Raw genomic sequence first — 22,945 nt, 5'->3', positions numbered from 1 at the left:
CGGTTCTGATCAGACACATGGTCCCAGGGATGCAAAGCTGTGCCACACACTCAGGATTACACTTACACATTATCACTTTATCGGCAGAGCTAGCAGATAGAAAACCAGCTAAACACATATAAATATCAGAGAGATCCATATTCTTTCACACTTGGTTTTGCTTTAGGTTTTTCAATGTGATTTTCCTACCATTATTTTCAGTTTTCGCTGGGTTCCCCTTCTCTTCCCGTGGCCACGTTCCACACACCACCAAGCTCTCACCCCTGCCAGGGAAGCCACAACAGCACTCTGATTTGTTTTCTTCTGTGCTATTTTCTGACATCTCTGCTTCTTAGATTCAAGGTGGCCTTCCCAGAGACGCTCGCGCATCCAGAGTACGAGCTTCCAAACACCTACCCATCAGCAGACCCACTCTTCCATCCACACATGGCTGCCCGGTCCACTCCTCTATCTTCTTACAGACGCCTTTCACCTCTCCATCCATCTGACACTCCCGCTGACCACGTGCCCATTTCACCCTCTGACTTCTCTGTAAGGAGCTAGAACATAGAAACTCTCCATTTCTTTGTTCATTTAACATATATTTATCAAGTACTGAAAATGAGCAAGCCTCCCCCATCATTCACACCATCTTTGAGCACAATAAGCTCTCTCCAGAGGAAGGAGTGCGGGACAAAGGCCTTCCCTTCCTGGGGGCGGTGAGTCACTGACCGTTTTTCTATACTGGGGTCAGATCTGGCTCTGTTTCTGTGTGTGGTCTGCTGTGATGCTAACAACTCCTCCAAAACTACTCCACGGCTTAATGAACAGACACTTCTAAAGCGCCCTGAGAATACAGCAAAAGTCCTTAACGTTCTGCCAGCAGAAGCAGGGAGGTCGATGGGCATGAAAGAAAGGGCATGTGCACGGGCATCTGTAACAGAGTCTGGGGAAGGCATGTGTGAGAAGTCTGGGGTCCTGCACGGAGAACCACACACAGGGCAGCAGCTGTGCACCACAAGGTCAGCTCTCTCCCAAGGAGTTCTTAGTGTCAAATATTCCTTACTTCCTCGTACAGAAAAGGAACAAAGAGTCTCAGAAAAAATGAAGCACTTGCCTTCACGTTATGTATCTTGTAGTGTCTGAACTGGGAATCTGCAGGAAGCCAAACCCCAGGCATTCTGCTGGAAACAAGTGCCACTCAGGACAAGGAAAAGTGTCCTTGCAATTCTAAGTAACCAGGAAAGGCTGAGGGTGTGCTGATGAGAATCCCTGCTAGCCCCCTCCTTCCCAAGGCTCACCCATTCGGCACCGGGAGAGCACCAGCAGACAGCACAAGGCACTCACCTCTCCACCTCTCCCTCCCTTCTTCCCTTCCTTCCTTCCTGTCCCTCAATCACTCATTCTTCAACTAATGCTATCTCCAAACGCCAGCTTCTCTTCCCATGATTCTAAACCAAATCCAATTTACAAATTTACACAATACCAACATTGGAATGGGTCACCTATTTAAAGTCTCACCTTTTAAACAGTGGGAAACGTTTGACCAAAAGACAGCATGACTGATCCTAAGTCTCATGGAATTGAGCCCAGGTCAGGGTCTCCATGCTCTTTGCCCTGGGGTCTCCGCCCGCCTCTCTAACTTTCATGGATGCCTCCCTGCTCCCCTGGGGTGTTCTTCAACAGCATGCCTGCAGACTGCATACAGCCTCTCTGGGTGACACACAGGGCAGTCAAATAAGTATCACAAATATTTACTCAGCATGCAATGGGACTGTGTGCTGGGAGCTATTTTTATTGGTATGACATCATTGATTCCCCCCACACTCTGCCTGAGAAAACAGTAGCAATACTGTGTGGCTCTGTTGCTGAGATTCCAATGAAACAGTCACAAAATAAAAGGAATAAAGGAGAAAAGCCCGTACGGCTGGATACGGGATCATAAATAGTTGGAGAACCACTGTGCTGCTCTGCCCTCACTTCCTATCCTAAGAGCCACCAGTGTCCTCTAGGCCCTACAGAGCCACCTGGGCTCTCTGCATGGCAGGGGACTTCCCACATGCTCCTCCGGGGGTGTAAATTCCTGAGGTTCCAGAAACTGGAACGTGTCCTGCTTCCTTGTCCTGCTCACACCGACAGGGCCCACTGCTGCAGGATACAGGGCTATTGTATACACCCCCAACTCCAGGCAAAGCTACTGCCTTCTTGTTCCTCAGAAAATAGGAGGCTGTCTTATATTTACTCACATCACACACATACACACACACAATGAAATAATCCCAGTCGGAGAAAAGCAACTTGGCATGCTGCAGCCTCAATCAGTAGGGTGTGAGGTAATGTCAGCGGTCACCACTTGAACAGAGGAAAACCATCAAGCCCAGAAGTTTAACGGAGATGCAGTAACTGTCCCTGGAGCCTCCAGCTTCCTGAGACTAGATATTATTTCAACAAACCTTTCACATACAATTTGAAAAGCAATGCACCCCGGCTCCGTTGCTGAGATCCCCAAGACACAGCCACACAAAACAAGGAATAAGGGGAGCAAAAGGCCTGCACAAGCTACTAGTCTCTGGGGCTTGGAGTAAAACTTCCGGTAACAGCATCAGATTTGGATGCTGAATCTTAAAATCCTGGATGTGATGGAAGGTACAACGCCTCAGAAAAGTCCCCGTTGGCTGTAAGTGGTGGGGTGGGCGGGGGGCATGACAGGCCCCAACACGGAAGGCACATGAGAACTTTCCAAATAACTGTTTTTGTAAACAGGTTCAAGTCGGTAAGAATCATACAATTTCCATATAACACTCACATTTGTGTAATTTTCAATAGGTACATCAGATTAAAGCCAAAAATGTAATCAGCAGTCTAATGTTGAGCACTGATTGACCCACATTCTTTAAAGCCTGTGCCCTGAGCTGGTTAAATAATTCTCCCCGGAGGTGGCTGTTCACAGTCCAGCCCCTCCATGAGCACTCTGGACCCTACCTCAGTGTCTGCCCCATGTCACTGCTTCCTTGCTTTCTTCCCTGCCAGCTGCTACAGACACACAGAATCAGGAAAAATGCCACCTCCTCCAAGAAGCCACCTGCTGTCAAACCAGACTGGGCCAAAGGCCTCCCCTGAGCTCACTGAGAGGCCAAGTCCCCCATCCCCCAGCATTCATCTGCCTTTGCTGTCTATATATCCACTCTGCCTTCTGGGCCATGATCTGTTGGGGCCCCAGGAACACCTCCTGAGCACTGCTGTGCTCCCAAAGCCCACCCTGAAATCTGACCTGGGTGGGAAGCTCAGGAGACTGCAATGGATTACATGATAAGTGCACTGGCCATGGGTGCTGAAGTTCAGAACATGAATCAGTGAATCCTTTTGAAGGTAGCTCCCGGGCATCCTTGCTGGCTTGGGAAAGTTCCCTCAAGGACACCCTGCAGGGGACAGTCACCTTTTTTTGGATTGCAACTGCTGATGAATAGAGGAGGAGGTGCCCTCCTTGTGGCCCTCTCCCTTGGGTGTACACCTGGATGACACCCCCGGCCTCCCCATCGGGACGCTCACTAAGGGTTGCCGACATAAATTCTAACCTCAGGCCTGGCTCATTCCTCCCACCAGTCTCCATTCTCTTTCCCCTCATCTTACCCCTCTATACTGAGGATTCGGGGGAAGATGCTGAGACCCTGGAGGACCTAAGAGCTGTTGGGTTAGAACATGAGTCCCTGGATGGCTTTATGGATCCAAACTCCCACACACCAAGATGTCCCTTGGACTCAAGGTAAAGGAGCCACTGTATTAAGCCTTGGAGATTCAGGGATCACCTGATCTAAGACCACTCAGATCTATTACTCTGCCAGTTGGAAGCCAATGTCTCTTGATTTAATTTAGTCAGCAAGTGTTATGGTTTAGATGGGGGGGGGGGTCCTCTAAAAGCTCATGCATGAGACAATCCAAGAACATTCAGAGGCGAAATGATCAGATTCTGAGAGCCCTAACCTGACCATGAACTGATCCTCTGATGGGTGAACTGAGGGGAACTGAAGGCAGGTTGGGGTGTGGCCGGAGGAGGCGGGTCACCAGGGCTGTGTCTCTGGGGTGGATATTTTGTCCTTCAAGAGCACAATTCTCTCTCTGCTTCCCGGCTGCCATCTCCGGAGCTGCTTTCCTGCCGTGCCTTCTGCCATGGCGTTCTGCGTCCCCTCAGGCCCAGAGCTGTGGAGGGGGCTGTCTAGGGACTGCACCTCTAAAACTGTCTGTGACCCAAAGTAAACATTTCCTCTTCTAAGTTTTCCCTGTTGGATGTTTTGGTAGCAGCGACCAGAAAGCTGACTAAAACAGCAAGTTTTTATTAAGCACTGACTGTGCAGCCACTGCTTCAAGGTAACAGTTACAGGTCGTAGAACCTTTAGTCAAAAGGAAGGTGACACGCAGCGAAAGGTGGAGGTGAACAGAGGTGACCGAGTTGCTCGTGAGAAGCTCCTGGTCCCTTTGTAAGTACGACCTGTGGGGTACAGTTTGCAGTCAAGCACTTACTCACCTTGGTTCCTGGGGGTCCAGGGGCTCCAGGCGATCCACGCAGACCCTGAGAGAATGAGCAGAACCAGAGCATTAGGCTGCTGCTCTCACAGCTGAGTGACAGTCACAATTGACTTCTGGAAGTATCAGCTGGAAGAGCCAGAGGGGACCAGGAAGCCCCTGGACGGCTGTGGGCCAGGGGTACTGGTCTACACGACCGTTTCCCCTCAGTCCCAAGAACCTAAGGACACAGACTGACCATCTCTGTGTCCCCAGGACCTGGCCCTGCCTGCCACGCAGTTCACACTGTGCTGCACTGGCCACGGAAGCGCAGACCACCCTCATCTGTGATTCTGCTTCCCAGGAATTCAGTTACCTGTGGTTCAGCCACAGTCTGAAAATATTGAATAGGAAATTCCAGAAACAAACAATTTATCAGTTTTAAATAACTTATCGCAGTGGATTGTTTTAATTTTTCTATTTTGTTATTATTGTTAAATCTCTTACTTGACTGAATGTGTAAATAAAGCTTTATCCTAAATATGGATGGAGAGGGAAGCAGCATGTGATGTGTAAACAGAGGGAATGTCACTCCCCTGTGAGGACACAGATGCTGGCTCCTTCTGCTGCGATAGGGTCCTTCTGAAGACATGAGGGGGCTCAGGGTCTCAGGAGGAGACTGAGCCTGGGAGATCCCTGCTCCTCCCTTTCTCCCTTTTACAGGCTTTCCTTACCCTAGAGCTTCTCTTCTGGGAGATAGAACCTTTGAAATGATTCATTTTCCTCTACCGCCCTTTACAGCTGGCTTTGAATAAAGCCCATTTTACCACCAATTTGAGCAGGTAGTAAATGAGCAGGGAGACTCATGGCCCAGCCTCTTCCTCCCCCTGCGGTATCAGAGCTGCCCAGTGACATGCAGGATTTAGCTCTCTGTGGTCTTGGGCCTCTGTGGTGGCCTTGGAATGTATTTCGCCTGGTGGGGGTGGACAGCTGTTTGCCCACAGACCACCCTTTCCCAGCCAGCCGAAGGGCACTGGCTGTGATTCTGTTTCTGTCAAGTTTAGCGGTGAGTCTGGTATTTTCTTTTCCCTTTTCCAATTTTAGCCTGGTTCCCCAGGCACAGAATCCCAGCCCCGACCTGCCACTCACCGGCTCGCCATCGGTCCCTTTTCCAGGTGGCCCAGGGAGCCCAGGAGCACCAGGATCGCCCCTGGGGCCAGCAGGTCCTGGGCTTCCTTCTTCCCCTGCTGTTCCCTGGAGAGAAAACAGGACCATTTTCCAGACCAGGGTAATACAGAGCTCAGCTCTTCCATGGTGGACCACCTTGAATGGGTGGTAGGTCCCCAGGGCTGCCCTAACAGTTTAGAAGCCTGTCCAGCTAGGGCACAGACACACTGACTGTACCAAGGGTGTGATAGTTGGAGCTGTACGCCCTGCACATGTCGAAGCCCTAACCCCCACCTCCATGTGGAAATAACGCATCTGCAGATGGGATTAGTTAAGTTAGGATGAGGTCAAGTTGGACTCATGCAAGTGACAGGTGTCCTTTGAGACCCTTGGACACAGCAGGGGGAGGACCTTGTAAAGACCCAGGAAAAATATGGATGGCAGTCAGCCAAGCAGAGAACCTGGGACAGATCCTTTCCCCACAGCCCGCAGAGGGAGCCAACCCTGCCCCTACTTGGACTTAGGACTTCCGGTCTCCAGAGCTAAGAGACCATAACTCTCTGTGGTTTAGGTCACTTAGTCTTCGATCCCTTGTGAAGGCGGCCCAGCCACTTAATACAGAAATGGGGGTCATCAGGGCTACCATGCAGCTTTCCACCCAGTGTGGGGAACACCAGTGGGTCTCAAAGAGGAGCCCCAGCAGCAACGGGGAGCTCGGCCTCCACCAGAGAGTTCAGTCTCACTACACGGCATCTCGTCACCTCAGTGACAGCCTGTCTGACGTCTTCCCCAAATATGACACTCAACCTTCTCCCTGGAGCGCTGAAGACAGAATCGAATCCCTGTTCACATGAGAAGTCTGGAACAGGATGAATGGAGTTCAAGGCTCCAAAGGGACAGGGAGCCAGGATCTGTGGGGGGAGCTGGCCTCGAGCTTGCTCATCTTTCCTGACCTCAAAGCTGTGAGCAGCCCACTACGTGGAGTGGACCTGGAGTCAAACCCCATGAACCAGAGGGACGCCTTTTCCTGGAGGGAGCTCCCTGCTAAGTGGCAGTCGCAGGGTCTCCAGACATTTCTGATGTAGAAGAGGTGAGGTAATCCAGCCCAGGACAGCAAAGCAAGATGGAACAGGTCTCCCCAGCAAGATCAGCATCCTCAGCCCCAGACCAGCCACTGGACGTGGGGAGAGAGGCGCACAGTGTGACGTCAGGGAATTTTACCACTTTGCAGAGCACAGGAGGCTTCCTTCCAAATATAGTCCAGGGCCCTCTCTAGCCCTCAGCCTGGGCTTGCGCTTAGCCAAGGAAAGGTGTTTGGCTCCCCCTACAGGTTGCACGCACCAACAGCACATTGACATTTCTGGCTTTTTAAGTTAGACTAGTCCTCATAAAACAAGACACTTAGCATCTTGGTTAAGGTTTACCCTTCTAGGTTGTCAACACCCTACTTATAATGTGGGGACCCTCAGACATGGCGCATTCAAGAAATACCAGCAAGGGCTGTGCTTTCCCTTGCTTAATCTGGGTGCTCTTATTACTGCAAAGAAGGTACTCTCTCCCCCTCCTCCAAACTGTTAGCACCTTCATCACATAAGGGTAATTACTGGGCTCATGATCAACTAACGCTTCAAGAACCCCTGGTTTTTTCTAAATTACTTGATCGTTTTTACCTGTAAGAAATCACTTTGTCTCTTAAACACATATTTTTAAAACTAAGTCAAAAAACACATTTTAAAACTAAGCCAAAAAGCAAATTATACCTACTAGTTATATTTTACAAAAATGGAAAATGTCAAGCGATTGTTCAGAAAAGGTTCCAGGAAAATTGGGCTGGAAGGATCTGGCACTGGTGTTCTGGGAGAGGCCTTAGCCAGGGTGCATCCCAAGGGAAGCCACAGCACACTGGGCACCTGCCGCGGCTGCGAGTGCCACCTGCTGGCCCAGGGAGGGCAGGGCACGACTATCTTCACGCACCGCCAGTCCAGGGCTGAGCCCTCTGCGCGTGCCCCCCACCCCACTCCCCAGTTGCCCAGCTGGTCTGCACAGCACCTATTCACACTTCACAGCTGAGCAGCTACAGGTGTGAGGAGTGGGCTGCGTTTGTCTCCCAGTCCTGGCATCACTGACATTCAGGGTGGATGATTCTTGGGTGTGTACCAGGGAACGTCCTGTGCATGGTGGAATTTTTAGCAGGAATCCCTGGTCTCTAGCTACCAGGTGCCAGTCTTTCTTGGCCCCCGTGTGCCCATCAGACCTGTCGGGAAGACTGGTGGGAGCAGCACCCAGTTGGGAGCTGCCATTCAACCCAAGTCTAAAGCCATGTGTCACCTGAGTCATCCAAGCGCTGGCTCAGCATGGCCAGTCAGCCTCAGACACCCCTGCAGTGCTCGGTCAGAGGAAGGCGCAGTCGAGGTGCACAGTGACTGTGCTGGGGCGTGGAGAGACGAGAAAGCGGGATTTGGAGTTGGACTGGTCTAGCTTTGCAGCCTAACAGTGAGGAGATGTGGGGTGAAGCCATCAAGTGCCCAGAGTCTCAGTCTCCACACCTGTCAAATGGGCATCCATCTGATTCACGGGTCTCTTGTAAGAACTGAATGAGGTGAAGTGGTGGCACAGGACCCTTCCCCTCAAAGTGCCCTCTGCTTCCTGGCTCCTAGACCAGGCCTGGGCCGCACATGCTGGTGTGTTGAGACTGCCTTGGTCTTACCTTCTCACCACGCTCCCCATCTTTCCCAGGGGGACCTCTGAGGCCAGTGGAGCCCTGAAGAAAGGACAGTTATTCACATGGTGAATTGCGTGACAGCTTGTGGTCCCCAGCGAAGGGTATCTGGGTCCCACTTGAGCTCTGTCCCACCTTCCCCTGCTGCTTACATTCCCCAAGGCCCGTCTCCTCCCCTGAGTCTGGCCGTGCACCTTGCACACCTGCTCTTAAGAGCAGGCCTGGTCTCACAGGGCTCTGCTCTGCTCTGCTCCGGGCTGTGAGCTTTTGGAGGACAGGCCTTAGTAGAGTGATCACCAAAGAAGACACAGATGGCCCAAAGAACACAGGCCCAGCACTAGAGGCCACAGTGCCATGGAGTCCCCCATAAGTTTACTTTGAAACAAAATTGGAAGCATTTTGACAAGCATCCCAGAGAAGTAGAGGGGTGAGGAAGCGGAGGGGTGGGCAGCTAGAAACTCGAGAGCCACTGAAGCGAGTCCTGCAGGGGCCTCTGGGAGACCACCTAGGAGCCACTCCACCCGGGCAAAGGAGCTAGGTGGCTCACATGCCCATCGGCTCAAGGCTGCTTCTGGGGGTGCTACTGCCACCTGTCATGTGACTGGATGAAGTGCTCTCTAGGAGCGAAGGAGAGCAGAGCTGCAGACTCCAGATGGGCATGTGAGCTGAGGGAAGGGTGAGCTGCTGTGGCGATGTCCCGGAGCATCCGTGCAACCCCTTACTACCGACTCAATCTCCTGGGCCTCAGCTTCCTCCCATGTAAAATGGAGCCCATGATAACATCCGCCCAACAGGGTTACTGTGAGCATGAAATGAGCTGACCCATGTCTGCCCCAGGAGCAGGGCCTAGAACAGGGGAATGCCCGGATTCATTCCCTGCACTGTGATGACTGACACCTGAGAAGGTCTGATGAATGGACAGAACTGACCTGAGTCTATGGCAGAGGATAGATTCTCTGCAGCCCTTGACTAGATGCCACGGTGTGTTCTGTTAAATGCTGGAATCTAAATCAGTGTTTACGGTGAATCTTAAAGCCAGTCCATTAGCAGACACCTGGAGCATCCTCATGAAGAGGTGGGATCAGAAGGGCAGTGAGGTGGGACCCTAACAGGGACCGGCACGCCCCACGGCCTCCATTTACAAGGATCAGCTCGCCAAGGTCCCAAAGCTCTCTGTGGAGGCTGGGATTGGAATCCAGGTCCCTAGAGCCCGTCAGGGAGCCTGTGACTTCTTTAGGTTCATTTTACTTCTTCTGTGATGTCGATTCCAACATCAGCAAAATGTAGACGCTTTCTGCACTGAGAACAGCTCTGTGAACCACTGGAGGCTGAAGCCAGACCTCGAGCCTGAGGTGTGTTTTTTCTGGGTGACCTTTGCCAGGACATCCGTGTCCCCACCTGTGAGTTGGGCCCACACCTCTGGGTGTCAGGGAAGGTAGATAAGCGGATGTGGTGGAAGGCCCTGCAGGCCACGCCCACTGCCCGTCCCCACCCTCTCCTGATCACTCACCACGCTTCCAGGGGGTCCACTGGGACCTGGGGGCCCTGCAGGTCCAGGAGCACCCTATTCAGAGACAGCAGCAGTTTAGAAACACCCCAGGAAGCAAAGGCAAACCGCTATCCAGGCCACTCTCCAGTGCTGCCCGCCCCACCAGGCTCCAGTTTACCACGTCCTCCCCAGCAGGGCTGTGGCTCCCGACCGCCGGCAGGCATCGGACAGAGTGGGGGAGGGACAGGAGGGCAGAGGACCTGGCAGTTCCTCCAGCCCAGGCACAGAGTCGGGTGGGGCATGTGGAGGGCAGGGATGGCAGGGGAAGAAGCCCCATCACAACGAGGGTCTAAGTGAGTGGCTTTCAGCCTAAGCATGAGGAAAGGAGTCGCTGAGGAGGGAACAGACTGCTCCGTCCTGAGCTGCAGAGGAGAGCCTCTGGGTAAGGAAGGTCAGCCAAAGGGCATGGACAAGACCTAAGGCCACAGAGACAAGGGGTTCTGAGCGTGGTTTGGACACAGAGGGCACTCATGGAGAATATGCAGAGAGCAAGGACCAGCTTATGATCAACTGCTGATTCCTGGAGACCATGAGTCTGCATGGGCACAGCAAGTCTGCCTCTGGTCTGCACCATGCTGAAGGCACCGGTGCCATTCACAGAGAAAGGGCACCCAGAGGGGAGCAGGTGTGTGTGTGGGGGGGGGCGGTGTGTGTGTGTGTGTGTGTGTGTGTGTGTGTGTGTGTGTGTATGGGCTTTGACTATGAAGGCCGGAGCAGCTCTCCTTGCTTCCTGGAGGGAGTGCACTTGAACTAGAACTTGGTGGTTGGGCCAGGATCCATGGGAGGAGACGTCCATGAGAACATTCCAGGCAGGTCTATGCCATGGGGATGGGGAGCAGGGGGTTCTCAAAGGACTAGAGGCTGCTCATGTTTCCTCTGGGCTTGTCCCCCACTGTCACAAGGATGTGCATGTCTTCAGGGTCAGAAATCACAGAGCATGCTCCCAGGTCCCTTGCCTAAACTTCTGCCACTCTACCTGAGCTTGGTCCAAGGTTCTCTTCATTCAGGACAGAAACTGGACTCTGCCCTGCTCTGTGGCATCCTCACTGTTCAGTACTTGGATGCCCCGGTCCCCACTCAGCCTTAGGCACAGGTGGCCTGGTCATGTGAGTGTGCTCCTGTCAATACACCAGGCCTGTGGTGCCAGGAGAGCCGATGCCAGCTGCTCCTCTTACTCCCACTAGTACTCCTGGGAGACCTGGTCAGGCCAGCCTGGTCCTGCCTCCCACCAGCACCACGGACAAGCCTGGGCTCTGCGGCACTGCACCATGCCATGGGACCAGTGCCAACCCCGTGAGACCACAGACACCAGATTCTGATCTTGACCCTGCAGACAGGTGGTCCAGGAGCAGCAGCTGGACAGCTCCAAAGGTGCAGGCATGCAGGTGTGTGCCTGCGTGCACTTCCCCGACTGAGTGTGTATGTGTGTTGGGGTATGTGTACGTGGGTTTATAGAGTGTGCAGAGGTGGATGTGAACCTGGGCACACCTTTCAGAGTAACAGATTCATGAAAGGGTGGAAGTGTCCCTGCATGTCTGTTGTGTGCATCATCCGTGTGAGTGCAAGTCTCCTTTGTGGGCTGGGAATGCTGTGGAGGCCGGAGCAGCTCTCCTTGTGCCTGGTGCTGGAGAGGCTCCCGGCCTGGACAGCTGTCAGGCATGGGCTGTGCCCACAGAGGAGAGCCATGTGGCAGAAGTGTACCCTGGCACTCCCTCTGTGGGGTCCCTCATGATGCAGGCGGGACACAAGGACTCACAGGGTTTCCAGCCGCTCCAGGGGCCCCATGTGTGCCGTCTTGTCCCTTGCCACCCTGTGAGGAAATTAAAGGGGAGAGATAAGAGATCAGAAAATGAGGCAAGCCTGTCCTCACCCTCACAGGAGGGACGTCCCCACCAAACCTGGCTGGTTGGAATTAGCTGATCCAAACTGATGGGACAGGAGCAGGGTCTAAAACGTACAGAAACCACTGTTTCTTGGCCCGCTGCAGGAATTTGTCATATCAGGACTTACTCCATCCTCACTAAGATCCCTGGTGTCACCTGGGTGTCCTCACCAAGGCTTTATGTAATTAAGGCTCAGAGGGGCAGGAGGGCCAAGGCCCAGCCAGCAAGTGGCCCTAAGGTGTTACAGCCAGACAGATCACCCCAACAGAGCTCCCCAGACAACTGAACAGCTGCCCAGGGAAGATGCAGCAAGAAGCCCAACCAGGAAAAACAACACTAAAACGCTAATCAGCACAAGCATTATTTAAATCAGAGCTGCCAATCAATGGCTGGAAGGGGGAGCCGATTTCCTGCTTCTGAAAACGCTCTGGGAACCTGCTGGACCACCTCTCTCCAGATCGTGCTGTTTAATGAACCCAGAGCTCTCCTGGGTCAACCCTTTAGTGATGCGCCTGCAGGTGTTGGGGAGGCAGGGTCAGGCCCCAGGTGGCTGCATAAGAGCATGCTTTGCAAAGTGCTGGCACCTTCTGGCTTTTACAGCACTTGCTGCAGCGCCCTCTGGTGGGCGCTCCCAAAATGCCAGGCGAGAAGCCTTGAGGAGCCAACAGGCGGTAGGGGCGTTCTTACCGGAGGTCCAATGGGTCCCCGAGGGCCCAAATCTCCAGGACGTCCCTGTGGTCCCTGCAATGAAACCATCCATCCATAAAGTGGCTCATCACCCTAATTCTGAGCAGATGGGGCGTGGCGGGAACGCATGCAATGGGTATAACTTGAGATCTGCAGAAGGCATGTCACCAGAGTCCTGGGGAACAAGAAAGGGGCTGCCTTCAGTTCAGTGGGGCTCCTGGTGGTGGACTATACTGCTCAGACCTAGAGCTTGTGGGCCTTTGGGGGCCCATTCTCCAGCGGCACAGGTCAGCACAGGGCATGGGAGCAGGGACAGTGTGTGTGCACTCACCGGCTCCCCAGGCACTCCCGGATCACCTTTCTCTCCTTTTGGCCCTTGTTCTCCCTGTTGGTAAGAAGCACAGGGTACAGCCCACTCGAAAGGGAACCCCCACTCCTCACAGTACGCATACACACCCCTCCCTCGGCAGGAGGGCCGCCTCCAGTTCTATGGGTGCACCTGGTTGGTCACCAGGGTCCCCCAAAGGCTGACCCGACTGCCCAGGGTTCTCCTCTCCCACTACCCTGGGACTCTAACTGAGCCTGACTCTTCCAGTTCTAAGGACCAGCATCCCCACTTCAGAGAAGTGGATCTCCAAACTGGCCAAGTCCTCCTGGTACTGACCCACAGAGACCAGGGTCCTTCTCCTGCATGATGCCTGCTCAGGTAGTTTTACACTTATTCATGTGGCTTGACCCATATCCCCTTCCAGCCCATGGCACATGGTGGATCATAATGAATGATAATCCTTTACAGCCCTTTCTTGAAGGAGAGTGAGGTGGATGCTTTGCTAAGGGGACCAGCCCTTTGGGGACAGGCTGGAAGCTGAGCCCTAGACTCTGGGTGGCTGGAGTGGTGTGTCCAGCTATTGCTAAAGAAGAAATAGGAGAGACAGGAAAGGCAGTGCTCTGGGTGTGCCCAAGATAGACTCATCTGGTGGGGTAGGGGCAGGGCTTCTCCCTTGAGGCTGCAGGTGCCACACCTGGGGTTCCCCACACACCTCCCAGAAAGCATGGGAAATCTATAGCGTGCAACCCACAGGGGACAGGAAGAAGGTAAGGGGACAGGAAGAAGGTAAGGGGGCAGAGGCTGCATGGACGGCAGAGCTCCAAGGCTCAGGTGTCTTTCTAAGGCTGAAGGGCCATCTTGCAGGAGAGGAGCAGGGACAGGCATGCCCGGTGAGGGGTGGGATCAGACTGCCCCCTGAGCTTTCCCAACATGGTTGCTTCTGAGCTACCTCCTGGCACCCCACTTTGCTACTGTCATTTCCCCAAGCCTCCAGCTATCTGTCCCTCTTTCCTCCACTTTTCCTCCAGATCCCAGAGATCCACACACCATTTAAGAGCCTGCTCTGATCTCCATAAGCCATCTCATCAGGCCACCTCACTAGGCTGCCCACTAGCCACCCCCACGAGCCTCCAAGTCCTGGATCCAGGAGGGAAGGGAGCCGGGCTTCCACTCCATGTGAGCTCCTCCTTTCTGTTCTGTTAATCATGCAGCAAACTTCTAGGTGCCTCTAGATCTCGCCTCTTCCTGCACCGCAGGGACTGAGAGGCACACCTCGGGGAGCAGTGAGAAGTCCAACAGAGTGACACTTTCCAGACCCACCAACACAAAGCCAGTCCCAGAGAGAGCCGGGAAATGGCTCGCAAAGGAACTTCCCTTCCCTCCAGTTCCTACTTGCTTGGTTTGATTCTGAGAGAGGCCTCCTGGCTCCCATCCTCCCTGCAGGAAGGATGTCACTGCTGGAATCGGAGGCAAAGGAGGGCAGCCCTCCCTCTCCACCCTCTCCCCCTGCACTGTCCCAAGAGAATACTCTGAAAGCTGTCTTGTTATGGAGCAATTCCATAGTTTTCATCTCAGGGGACTCAGCGTCAACCTAAGTAGGGAAGACGCCGGGGCAGTGAAGCAAGACATAGAGGTGTCTGGGGGACGGCCACGGGAACCTGCCTCTAAGAGCAGTGCTCAGATGGGGACAGTCACCCCAGCCAGGTCATCACAGCTGACAGGTCCCTCCCAATAGCTTCTCCTCAAGTGCACACTCCCCATGGCTGCGCCACCACCCTGCCTCCTCCCCCTTCATCTGTGAAGTACAAATCCTTTGCACCGTCCTCAGCTCCAGCCTGCATCTGTCCACCTGCTCCTTTCCATCCATAGAGGACACCTTAAACTTTCTAAATCACACGGGGATTTAGATCTTCCCATTCTCGCCTCAGCGGCCACATGCCATGGAGCAGTGGGTCGCCTCCTGACAACAGGTGAGTCACAAACAAAACAAAGGCCCACTTTCTGGCCTCAGTGCCACCAACAGCAGGAAGACCTCCAGAAGCGCCAGCCACGAGCAAGGAGGAGAGGGCTCCTGGGGCTCTAGTGGCGTGTCATGGTAGGCGTGGCAGTGTCTACTGGCTCGCCAGGCTCTCCCTCCTTCTGCCACCTCCCAGGGTGCAGAAGCAGGCTGTGCTCCCCATGTCCCCTCAGCAGCCTCCCTCGGACCCAGGTCCCCTCAACGCACTGCCACCTATAGGAGCATCCTCAGGACGCCTTTGCCCCTCTCCAACTCCTGGACGTTCTGCCGTCTCAATAACTCTGCTGCTCCTCAAGAGCACCTGCAGCTCTGGGTGCTGAAGACAGGTGTGGCATCTGCCCTTGCCTATGGAGCTGTGTCCCTGGGATGTCCCCACAATGTCCCACCTGACATGAGGGCCGGTTCCATGCAGGGACTTCTTCCCGCCTGTTGCCAGGACCAGGCCAGGAGCCCACAGGCCTGGCTGCCTGGCATGCAGGGCTGAGGCCGGCCCCACCCGGCCCCGCTCCAGCCCACACCACAGCACCCCCTGCCTGCTGACATGCCAGGCTATGCAAGGAGAGAAGGGGCTTCCTAGACCTTCCCCTCCACGTCCTCAATCCCAGTCTCTTCCCTTCCCTCTGCTACTTACAGGCATTCTTGGGTGCAGTGGGAACAGGGATGTCTGGAAAAAAAAAACGAAAACAGAAGTTAGAAAGATAGGGGTGTGTGGAGCCCCAAAGCTGCTGACTCTGAAAGGTTTGCCAAGTGAAAGAAAATGCCCTTCAGTGATTATTAGTTTCGACCATTAGAACCTCAAGCACCAACCCTATGTGACTTTGAATATCTTCTGTCACCTTCCATGTCCCCATCAGTAAAAAGGGACGAAATGTTCTTCACTTGGGGGGTCACAAGGACACACTGGAATAACCTGGACAAGCCACTGGAACAGTGCTTGGGACCTTGGATCCAGCCCTCCACGCCTGCTTTTCCACTACCGTCGCCTGCCATGTGCCAGGCAGGGAAACAGGCAGAGGAAACCAGAGCCAGGGCTTTCAGAGGGCCCTGTTGTGCAAAGTGCCCTCAGCCAAGACCTCATGGATGGTGCCTGGGGCAGCCCTCCAGCCTGGCCGCCACCCGGCTGGCCCACCCTGGCTGAGCCGAGTGCTCCCCAGGAGGCTTTTCTCCAGGCTCAGGGCTTCTGCACACACGGTTCCTCAGCCCTGGAGCATGCTCTCCCCCTGCATTCCGCCGTGGCCACCCTTCAGATCTCTTAAATGTCATGCTCTCAAATATGAATTAGGTGAGCTAGGTCCACTGCTATTCTCATCAACTGCACTTTGCTCTTTTTCTTGATCACATTCACTCTAATTTGTAATGTTTATCCTGTCCACTGTAAGATCAGACTTTATCTCCACTACAAGACTATAAGCTCCACCAGGCCCCAGTTGTGCCATGACCTGGCTCCCAGAAGGAGCCCAAAGGATAAAGCGAATGGACAAAGGGAACCTGGGGCCTAGCCCTAAAACCCAGGCTCTTCACCGGGGAAGGGAGAAGGGGCTTCCTAGACCTTCCCCTCCAAGTCCTCAATCCCAGTCTCTTCCCTCCCCTCAAAAAACAGTTTTTCATATTTCTAGACCTTTCCTCTATGTTTTCACACAATTATGAACATATAGAAATATGCAACTTCCACAGAATAGTGAAACTGAATGCATTCTTCACCGTTGTTCCCATGCACCAACTCCTGGCTCTTCACAGAGACTGTAGGAGGTAGACCAGCTGCCTCTGCCCACCACTGTCAATAAGAACCCTGAGCAGAGACCAGAGACGTGAGCTTCCTAATGCAGTTCCAGCAGTTGCCAGCCATGTAAGCAGGCTGTGAGCCTGTGCTCTGAATCATTCAATGCACAATGATCCACAAATTAATTTGTTCACTTACTTTGTCTTATTTCACTTAATTAGTGTACCTATATCTTTCCAAGACCCTGTGTATAGTGTGTGTGTGTGTGCGTGTGTATGTGTGTGTGTGTTTCTTTATAAAACAGGATTCTGTGATACAGATGGTCTGATGTACTTAATTCTATACTTATGGTCATGTAGATTTTTCCCTATTACAAGTGACACTACAATGTTCATCCTCACACATTTTTTAAATACACACATGCAAATATCTGTGTAACTTAGAAGCCTAGACATGGACTAGCTAAGCTTGAAGGTAGGCACCTCCTGGCGTGTACATATGGCCAAGCAGCTCCCAGTGGGTACTACCAACTTGCTCCCCCACCAGAAGGGCAAGAGTGCTCACCTCCCTGAAGCCTTGTCAAGGTCGTATCACAATCTTAAACAATAATCTCATACAACCCACTCTGGCCCCAAATTTCTGATTCTGAGGTTCTTCTAACATCTTTATGGAATATCTGAGCCTCATTTTCACAGGGTACGGGTTAGGGAGAAGACGAAGCTATGGAGTAAGGGCTGCCGGACAAACAGTGCTGAGTCAGATGTCTTGCCCCACGGCCAGCAGGACTGCTGAGAATTCAGGCCATCTCGTCTCCTGCTCTCCACCCCTGCTTTGTCCAGCAACCAATCAATCACCCAGTCAGGGCCAGCACAAGAAGCCATGAACAACTTTCCTGAAATCAGTTGCTCAAAGCAGAGAAGCTCAAGTCTGGGAAGAAATATTACAATGCAAAACAATTCCAAATAAAGCACCATTGTAGGATTCTTGAGTGTAAGACAAATAATAATAGCAGCAGTTTTATATTTGGTGTTTATTAGGTACCAGGAACTCTGCTAAGTACTTTGCATTATTTCAGTTAATTTGTACTAAAAATGTACAAGCTAGTTGGGTATAATATCTTCTATCAGATGAGAAAACTTATTCTCTGCAGAGTTAAATAACATATCTAAGACACAATGCAGGTGAGTGGCAGAGGTGAGAGCTGGTTCTTTCTGTCCCTAGAGCCCTTGCTCTGAATGCCACAGCACTGACCCACAATGGTGGCCAAACACCTTCACAGGGCAGAGGACAAAGCCCAGCCTGGGTCATGGTGATACAGTCTCATGCTGGACAAATGGTTTCTTGTCTTTGGATCTCAGTGCCCACACATAACAGGTGCCTATGTCTTCTCGGTGTGAATCGCACATTCTGCTGAGTAGTAATTGTGCTTTTGCTGAATAAAGTAAACCAATAAACTCAGGGTGGTTTTTTAAAGAAGATATAATTTTAAATTATAAGCCCTTGGAGGGGGTCTGACTATTGACAAACTCTAATCTGGAGATGATTTTAATGAAGTGGTGTGTGTGGAGGAATCCCAATACCTTGGGAATTTAGAGAAGTAGAAAGGATTAGCAGAGTGACTTACAGTTCCAGGTAGCCCAGGTGGGCCTGCAGGGCCAGCTTCACCCTAGATGAAGAAACGAAGAGTTAATGAGCATTAATCCTCCTGCCACCTGCTTAATGCAGCACAGGGCTGGTATCACCTTCCAGGCAACAGAAATGAGTGCTGTCCCCGCACAGGCCGAGTCAGACCAGCAGACTGAGGCCAATGTACATCCTCAACTATAAAGATTTCAGTCACACACACACACACACACACACACACACACACACACACACTCACACACACAGGGTTTGAGAAGTCTCTATATTGATCCATAAAGCTATAGATTATTTAAATCACTCTGTTCTATTCCGTTGAGTTTATATAATAAAGCTATACAATGTCCATCTTCCTTTGAAGACAGTGACATTACTCTCCTTTGCTTGTGATCATGTCCAGTATTGATTGTTACAGCAAACATTCCCACCTGTGCCCCTGAGCATGATCAGCACATGGAAGCTCAGCTCCCTCAGCTAGGAACCTGGACCCACTCCCTCAGAAAGAAGCCAGCTGCTCTCAAGTTCAGGGAACAGTCTTATCCCTGTGAACGACACGGGCTTGGGAGTTGAGTCACCTGAGCTTGAAACCCACCTTTTTATAAATGACTTTACCTCTTGGCTTGTTTCTTCTCTTGGCCCAATAAGGATAGTAATGCCTACGACTCACAGCACATGTAGCAACTGAGTGAGCCCCAGGAGAGAATGTGGTACATTCACAGTGGGGACAAGGCTCCTAGATCTCTTCTATGCAGAGTGAACCACAGTGAGCAAAAGCGGTCTCTGAAGCTGTCACCCTGCAGGTGCCATTTGGGGCCAGGGGATAGTGTCTGTGCTAGATCAGAAACTGGCCCAGGGCGAGGCCTTTGACCGTCCTTGTAATATGGTCATTGGGTGGACAAATGAACAAGGTTGGGTCAAGCTGATGGACAAGGCCACTCTGAGTAAACAACATAATAGGGTAATAAATAATAGTTGTATAATTTTTATCATTATTTCTACCACTACTTAACATTTAATTTCAGATATTGGTTTATGTGTCTCCCATGTATGATCCCAATCTTGTAGACTCGCCCATAGGGTATTTACGTATCCCCAAGAAGAAAGTGAGGCACAGAAGCTGCGATTCACCTGCCCAGACTCACAGGAGCAGCCAGTGCTGAGCCTGAAGTAAACCCAGAATCTCGCTCTGAGCTGGACCGAGTTCCAGAAGATGCAGGAGGAAATGCACCTGGTGCCCGGTTTCTCCCAGCCGCCTTCCTGGCTCGGTGGGACTTGTGCTCAGAGGCCATCTCACCTAAACTCACTTCCTTACCAAGAAAGAGCCCAAGTGACCCCAGCAGATCCCAAGTGACCATGCAGTTCCTAAACTGCATGAATGACAGGTGCAAATGGAGGAGGACAGGGGACAGAGGACCTGCTGCCTGCGGAATCAGACTTTGTCCCGCCTCAGAGCTGCGGGGCAGGGAAGGAAAGGTGGGTGCCAGGAACAGGCCTAGCAGCTCTGTCACTTTAAGAGGTGTGGCTGGGGTGGAGCCTGGGCACCAGACCTGCTTCCCCCTGGATGTTTCACTCTGGGCTCCCCTGAGGAGCAAGGAGCAGCCCCACCCACCAGAGGTGCTGTCAGTCGGGTGGAAAGGCTCACAGAGTGGGGGACCCGGAGGGGCAAGGAAGCGGCAGGGTCTGCTCCACAGTCAGGAGGGGACCGTGCTGCTGTAAAGTCTTATATTGAATGTTTTTACCCAAAATTGTTGCTACCTCTCTCTCTGGACAGGAAGGCATCAGGACGCTTTGGAGTCTACCTGTGATCCTGCCAAAGCACTGGAGGGCCTCCATGCCTCCCTGACCCTCTGCCCCTTTCACATAACAGGGTCCACTTCACGCTTTGAAGATAAACCTTGCTGCTGACCACTTCAGGTTGATTTTAAAATGCCTTTTTTCTTTTTACCATCCTCTTTTTTTTTGGGGGGGGGTTGGATGGGTACTGGGAATTGAACTCAGGGACACTCAACTACTGAGCCACATCTCCAGCCCCATTTTGAATTTTATTTAGAGACAGGATCTCACTGATGCTTAGCACCTCACTAACTTGCTGAGGCTGGCTTTGAACTCACGATCTTCCTGCCTTGGCCTCCCAAGCCATTGGGATTACAGGCATGCACCCCTGCACCTGGGTTCTTCCTTTATCTTCTCTTTCTTCCTCTCCCCATCCACGGGGAGGCAAGGTTAACATCACATTCTTTCCTGTCCCAAGCCAAGCTATCTGCAACTTCCCCTCACTGTCCACAGGGATAAAGAAGCCCCGGTCCTGGGGACTGGACAACAGCTCTTTCAAGGACACTAGTGAAACATAAATTAGATCTAAGGATAATGATACTTGGAAACAGCCCTCACACCCTCACTGTTCCCCTGGCACTGGAAATGGAAGCGTCCATGATATAAGTCCACTGCCTTTCTCCTTTAAAGCAATAAAACATCTTTATCCTTTTCCTCAAACTTTGTTTTTATTACTGAATCAGCATCTGGCACAGAGACGGAGCTTTCCGTATCGTCTGCATTCAGGAAATGAATTTCCTGGTGTTCCTGGGAGTGGGAGGGGCAAAGGCAGAAGGGAGAGAGCACAGAAGGGACAACCTGAGAGCAGACACCTTGCAGGAGGCAGGGTGCGAGGCCTGGTGGTGTGCGGGTATCCCCCTTCTCAGAGTCAGGCCCAGCATGCAGCACTGTGATGCTGACAGCCAGGACTGCAGACTGGCCCTGGCAGGTTCAGCTCTCGACTCTCTCCTGCAGCTGTGGGCAATGGAATTAGCCTTTCTGTGCCTCAGTTTCCTCATCTCTAAAGTGGGGATATGACTGACAACCGTATCTCCTCTCGGAGTTTGTCCTAAGGATTAGCAAGGTCCCTACATGGACGGTGCTCAGGGCTGTTCTGCCCATAGTAGGTCTGCCCTAAATCACTCACAAGCCAAGTACAAGGATCTTTGGAGGGAGGTCCATGCAGATCCATTTTTAGCTTGTCCATCATGGCACAGGGGGGCAGACAAGACACTCGGAGCCACACAGCACGCGGAGCCAGGAAGGGGACCCAGGCTACCTCTGACTTCTGTAACAGCGTTCTTCCCACCAAGAGGCAGGCAAACACACACAAGCACACTGAGGGCTGTGTGGGTGCATACTTATGAAGTCACTGTGGGATTTCAGGTGTAATGTGGTCCAAGGCCGAGCATGAACAGCAAAGAAAAGCAGCTCTCAGGGTGGGATTCTCCACCATCCCATGGCTGCCTCCTCTAGTGTCTGATGTTTGGAGGCTGAACTGCATCTTGTCCACTGTCACTTTACTAGTGATGGTCTAGCAGAGAGGAAGTCTTCTACCAGTCTGTGCTAGAGAGCGTCAGGAAGATGGCTGGGGGCTTTCCTGGGCTGCCAGGGTTGAGGGTGGCATCCCTCCCGGGCTAGAATCTAGTTGGAAGGATGCAGACTATTGTGGCTGAAGTTGCCTGCTTGAGAAGGCAGCTGCCTGGATCCTGTGCACCCTCTGGCCATGTCCGAGCTCCCTAAGTTTGGGCGAGTTTCTATACTTCTCTGGACTTCAGCTCTCTCTTTAGAAAAACGGGGATTCCAATGGAAATGACCTCAGAACTCACTGCTTACCAGAGCAAGACACTGAAAACTAGAAATCAAGACACACAGAGGCTCAACTGTGCAGAAACCCTGCCTTTCACACCTGTTCAAGTTCACAGTGTCTTAGCAAAAGCTCCCTTGGACTCTCATGCAACCAGCAGATAGCATCCGAGGCAAGCTACTCCCGCACATCTGGCTTCAGGGACCACCTCGCTCGTGTGCCACCTAATGAACCGCTTCCCAATAGCAAGATCTTACCAAATCCCAGCATAGGTCCATGTGTGAGTAGACAGGTACAGTAGACAGGTACCCACCTAGGACAAAATCTTAGCATACCTCCAAGTATGCGAGGCTCAGCTGACGAGTTCCATGCTTCACCAAGCAATGTCTAAAAGGCCCACTGTGCTTTTCCACCCCGTGTGTTTCTCTGGGGCTTTGACAGGAGGCAAAATGGATGGGATGCCTGTTGGGTGCTACTCCAGTGCCAGGCACAGCGCGGCCTGCTTGCTGAGACTGAGTGGGAGAAGCCTTCCGACAACTGCGGGGACTGGGACCAGAGTCCCTGGAAAGTGATTCTGCAGCTTCAGACATGCACCGGGACCCCCTGCTCTCCTCACCCACAGAGGGTGCTGGCGGATAGCTGTGCTTGTGTTCCATGTGGTGCCCACATCCACCCCTGCACCTTCCCCGTCCTGCCTGATGGTCTCGCTGACCTTGCCTCTGGTGTCCAGATTTGGCAGGAGGAGATCGGAGGCAAGAGGAAGAAGGACGAGATACTGAGGGTGCCCGTCCACAGGCTGGCCGTGTCTGTTTCCCTACCCTTCAAACAGGATGCCCAACAGGCTTCATCTCCCACTGTTTCTGGGGCATCTGCTCCGGGCCCTTCCTGGCCTCTTTGCTGTGCCTTGCCCTGGAGGACATGGCCACCCCAGGACCGTCTCCCTTTGCACTAGCCATGCCTGCAAGTAGCCCTTTCCCTGCCTTCTCTCCATGCGTCTGTTCTGAGTGAGTGGCCCCTGAGGTGGACTGGGCCTGTTACAGAGAGTGCTGGGAGTCGAAGCCAAGGTCGCCCTTCTGTGACCTACACACAGTAGGGCTGGGCAACAGAGACAGTCTATCTTGGCTCTGTGGCTGGCT

At 52.6% G+C, this 22,945-nt stretch overlaps 1 protein-coding gene across 1 annotated transcript in view; it reads right to left on the bottom strand.

Moving 5' to 3' along the window:
• Positions 1-22,945, bottom strand: part of Col22a1 (collagen type XXII alpha 1 chain) — a 240,251-nt gene that overhangs the window by 73,578 nt on the left and 143,728 nt on the right. Inside the window, exons 32-40 of the mRNA XM_026407769.2 lie at positions 18,174-18,215; positions 15,461-15,493; positions 12,816-12,869; positions 12,485-12,538; positions 11,671-11,724; positions 9,876-9,929; positions 8,354-8,407; positions 5,629-5,733; positions 4,502-4,546 (exon numbers count right to left, since the gene is read on the bottom strand). Coding sequence (XP_026263554.2) covers positions 4,502-4,546; positions 5,629-5,733; positions 8,354-8,407; positions 9,876-9,929; positions 11,671-11,724; positions 12,485-12,538; positions 12,816-12,869; positions 15,461-15,493; positions 18,174-18,215 — 495 coding nt within the window. The remainder of the gene's footprint in view (positions 1-4,501; positions 4,547-5,628; positions 5,734-8,353; positions 8,408-9,875; positions 9,930-11,670; positions 11,725-12,484; positions 12,539-12,815; positions 12,870-15,460; positions 15,494-18,173; positions 18,216-22,945) is intronic.

Source organism: Urocitellus parryii, chromosome 7 (genome assembly GCF_045843805.1).
Source record: "Urocitellus parryii isolate mUroPar1 chromosome 7, mUroPar1.hap1, whole genome shotgun sequence".
Taxonomy (NCBI): Eukaryota; Metazoa; Chordata; class Mammalia; order Rodentia; family Sciuridae; genus Urocitellus; species Urocitellus parryii.
The sequence above is the reverse complement of the archived record's forward strand: the minus strand, read 5'-3'. Positions and strand labels throughout refer to the sequence as shown.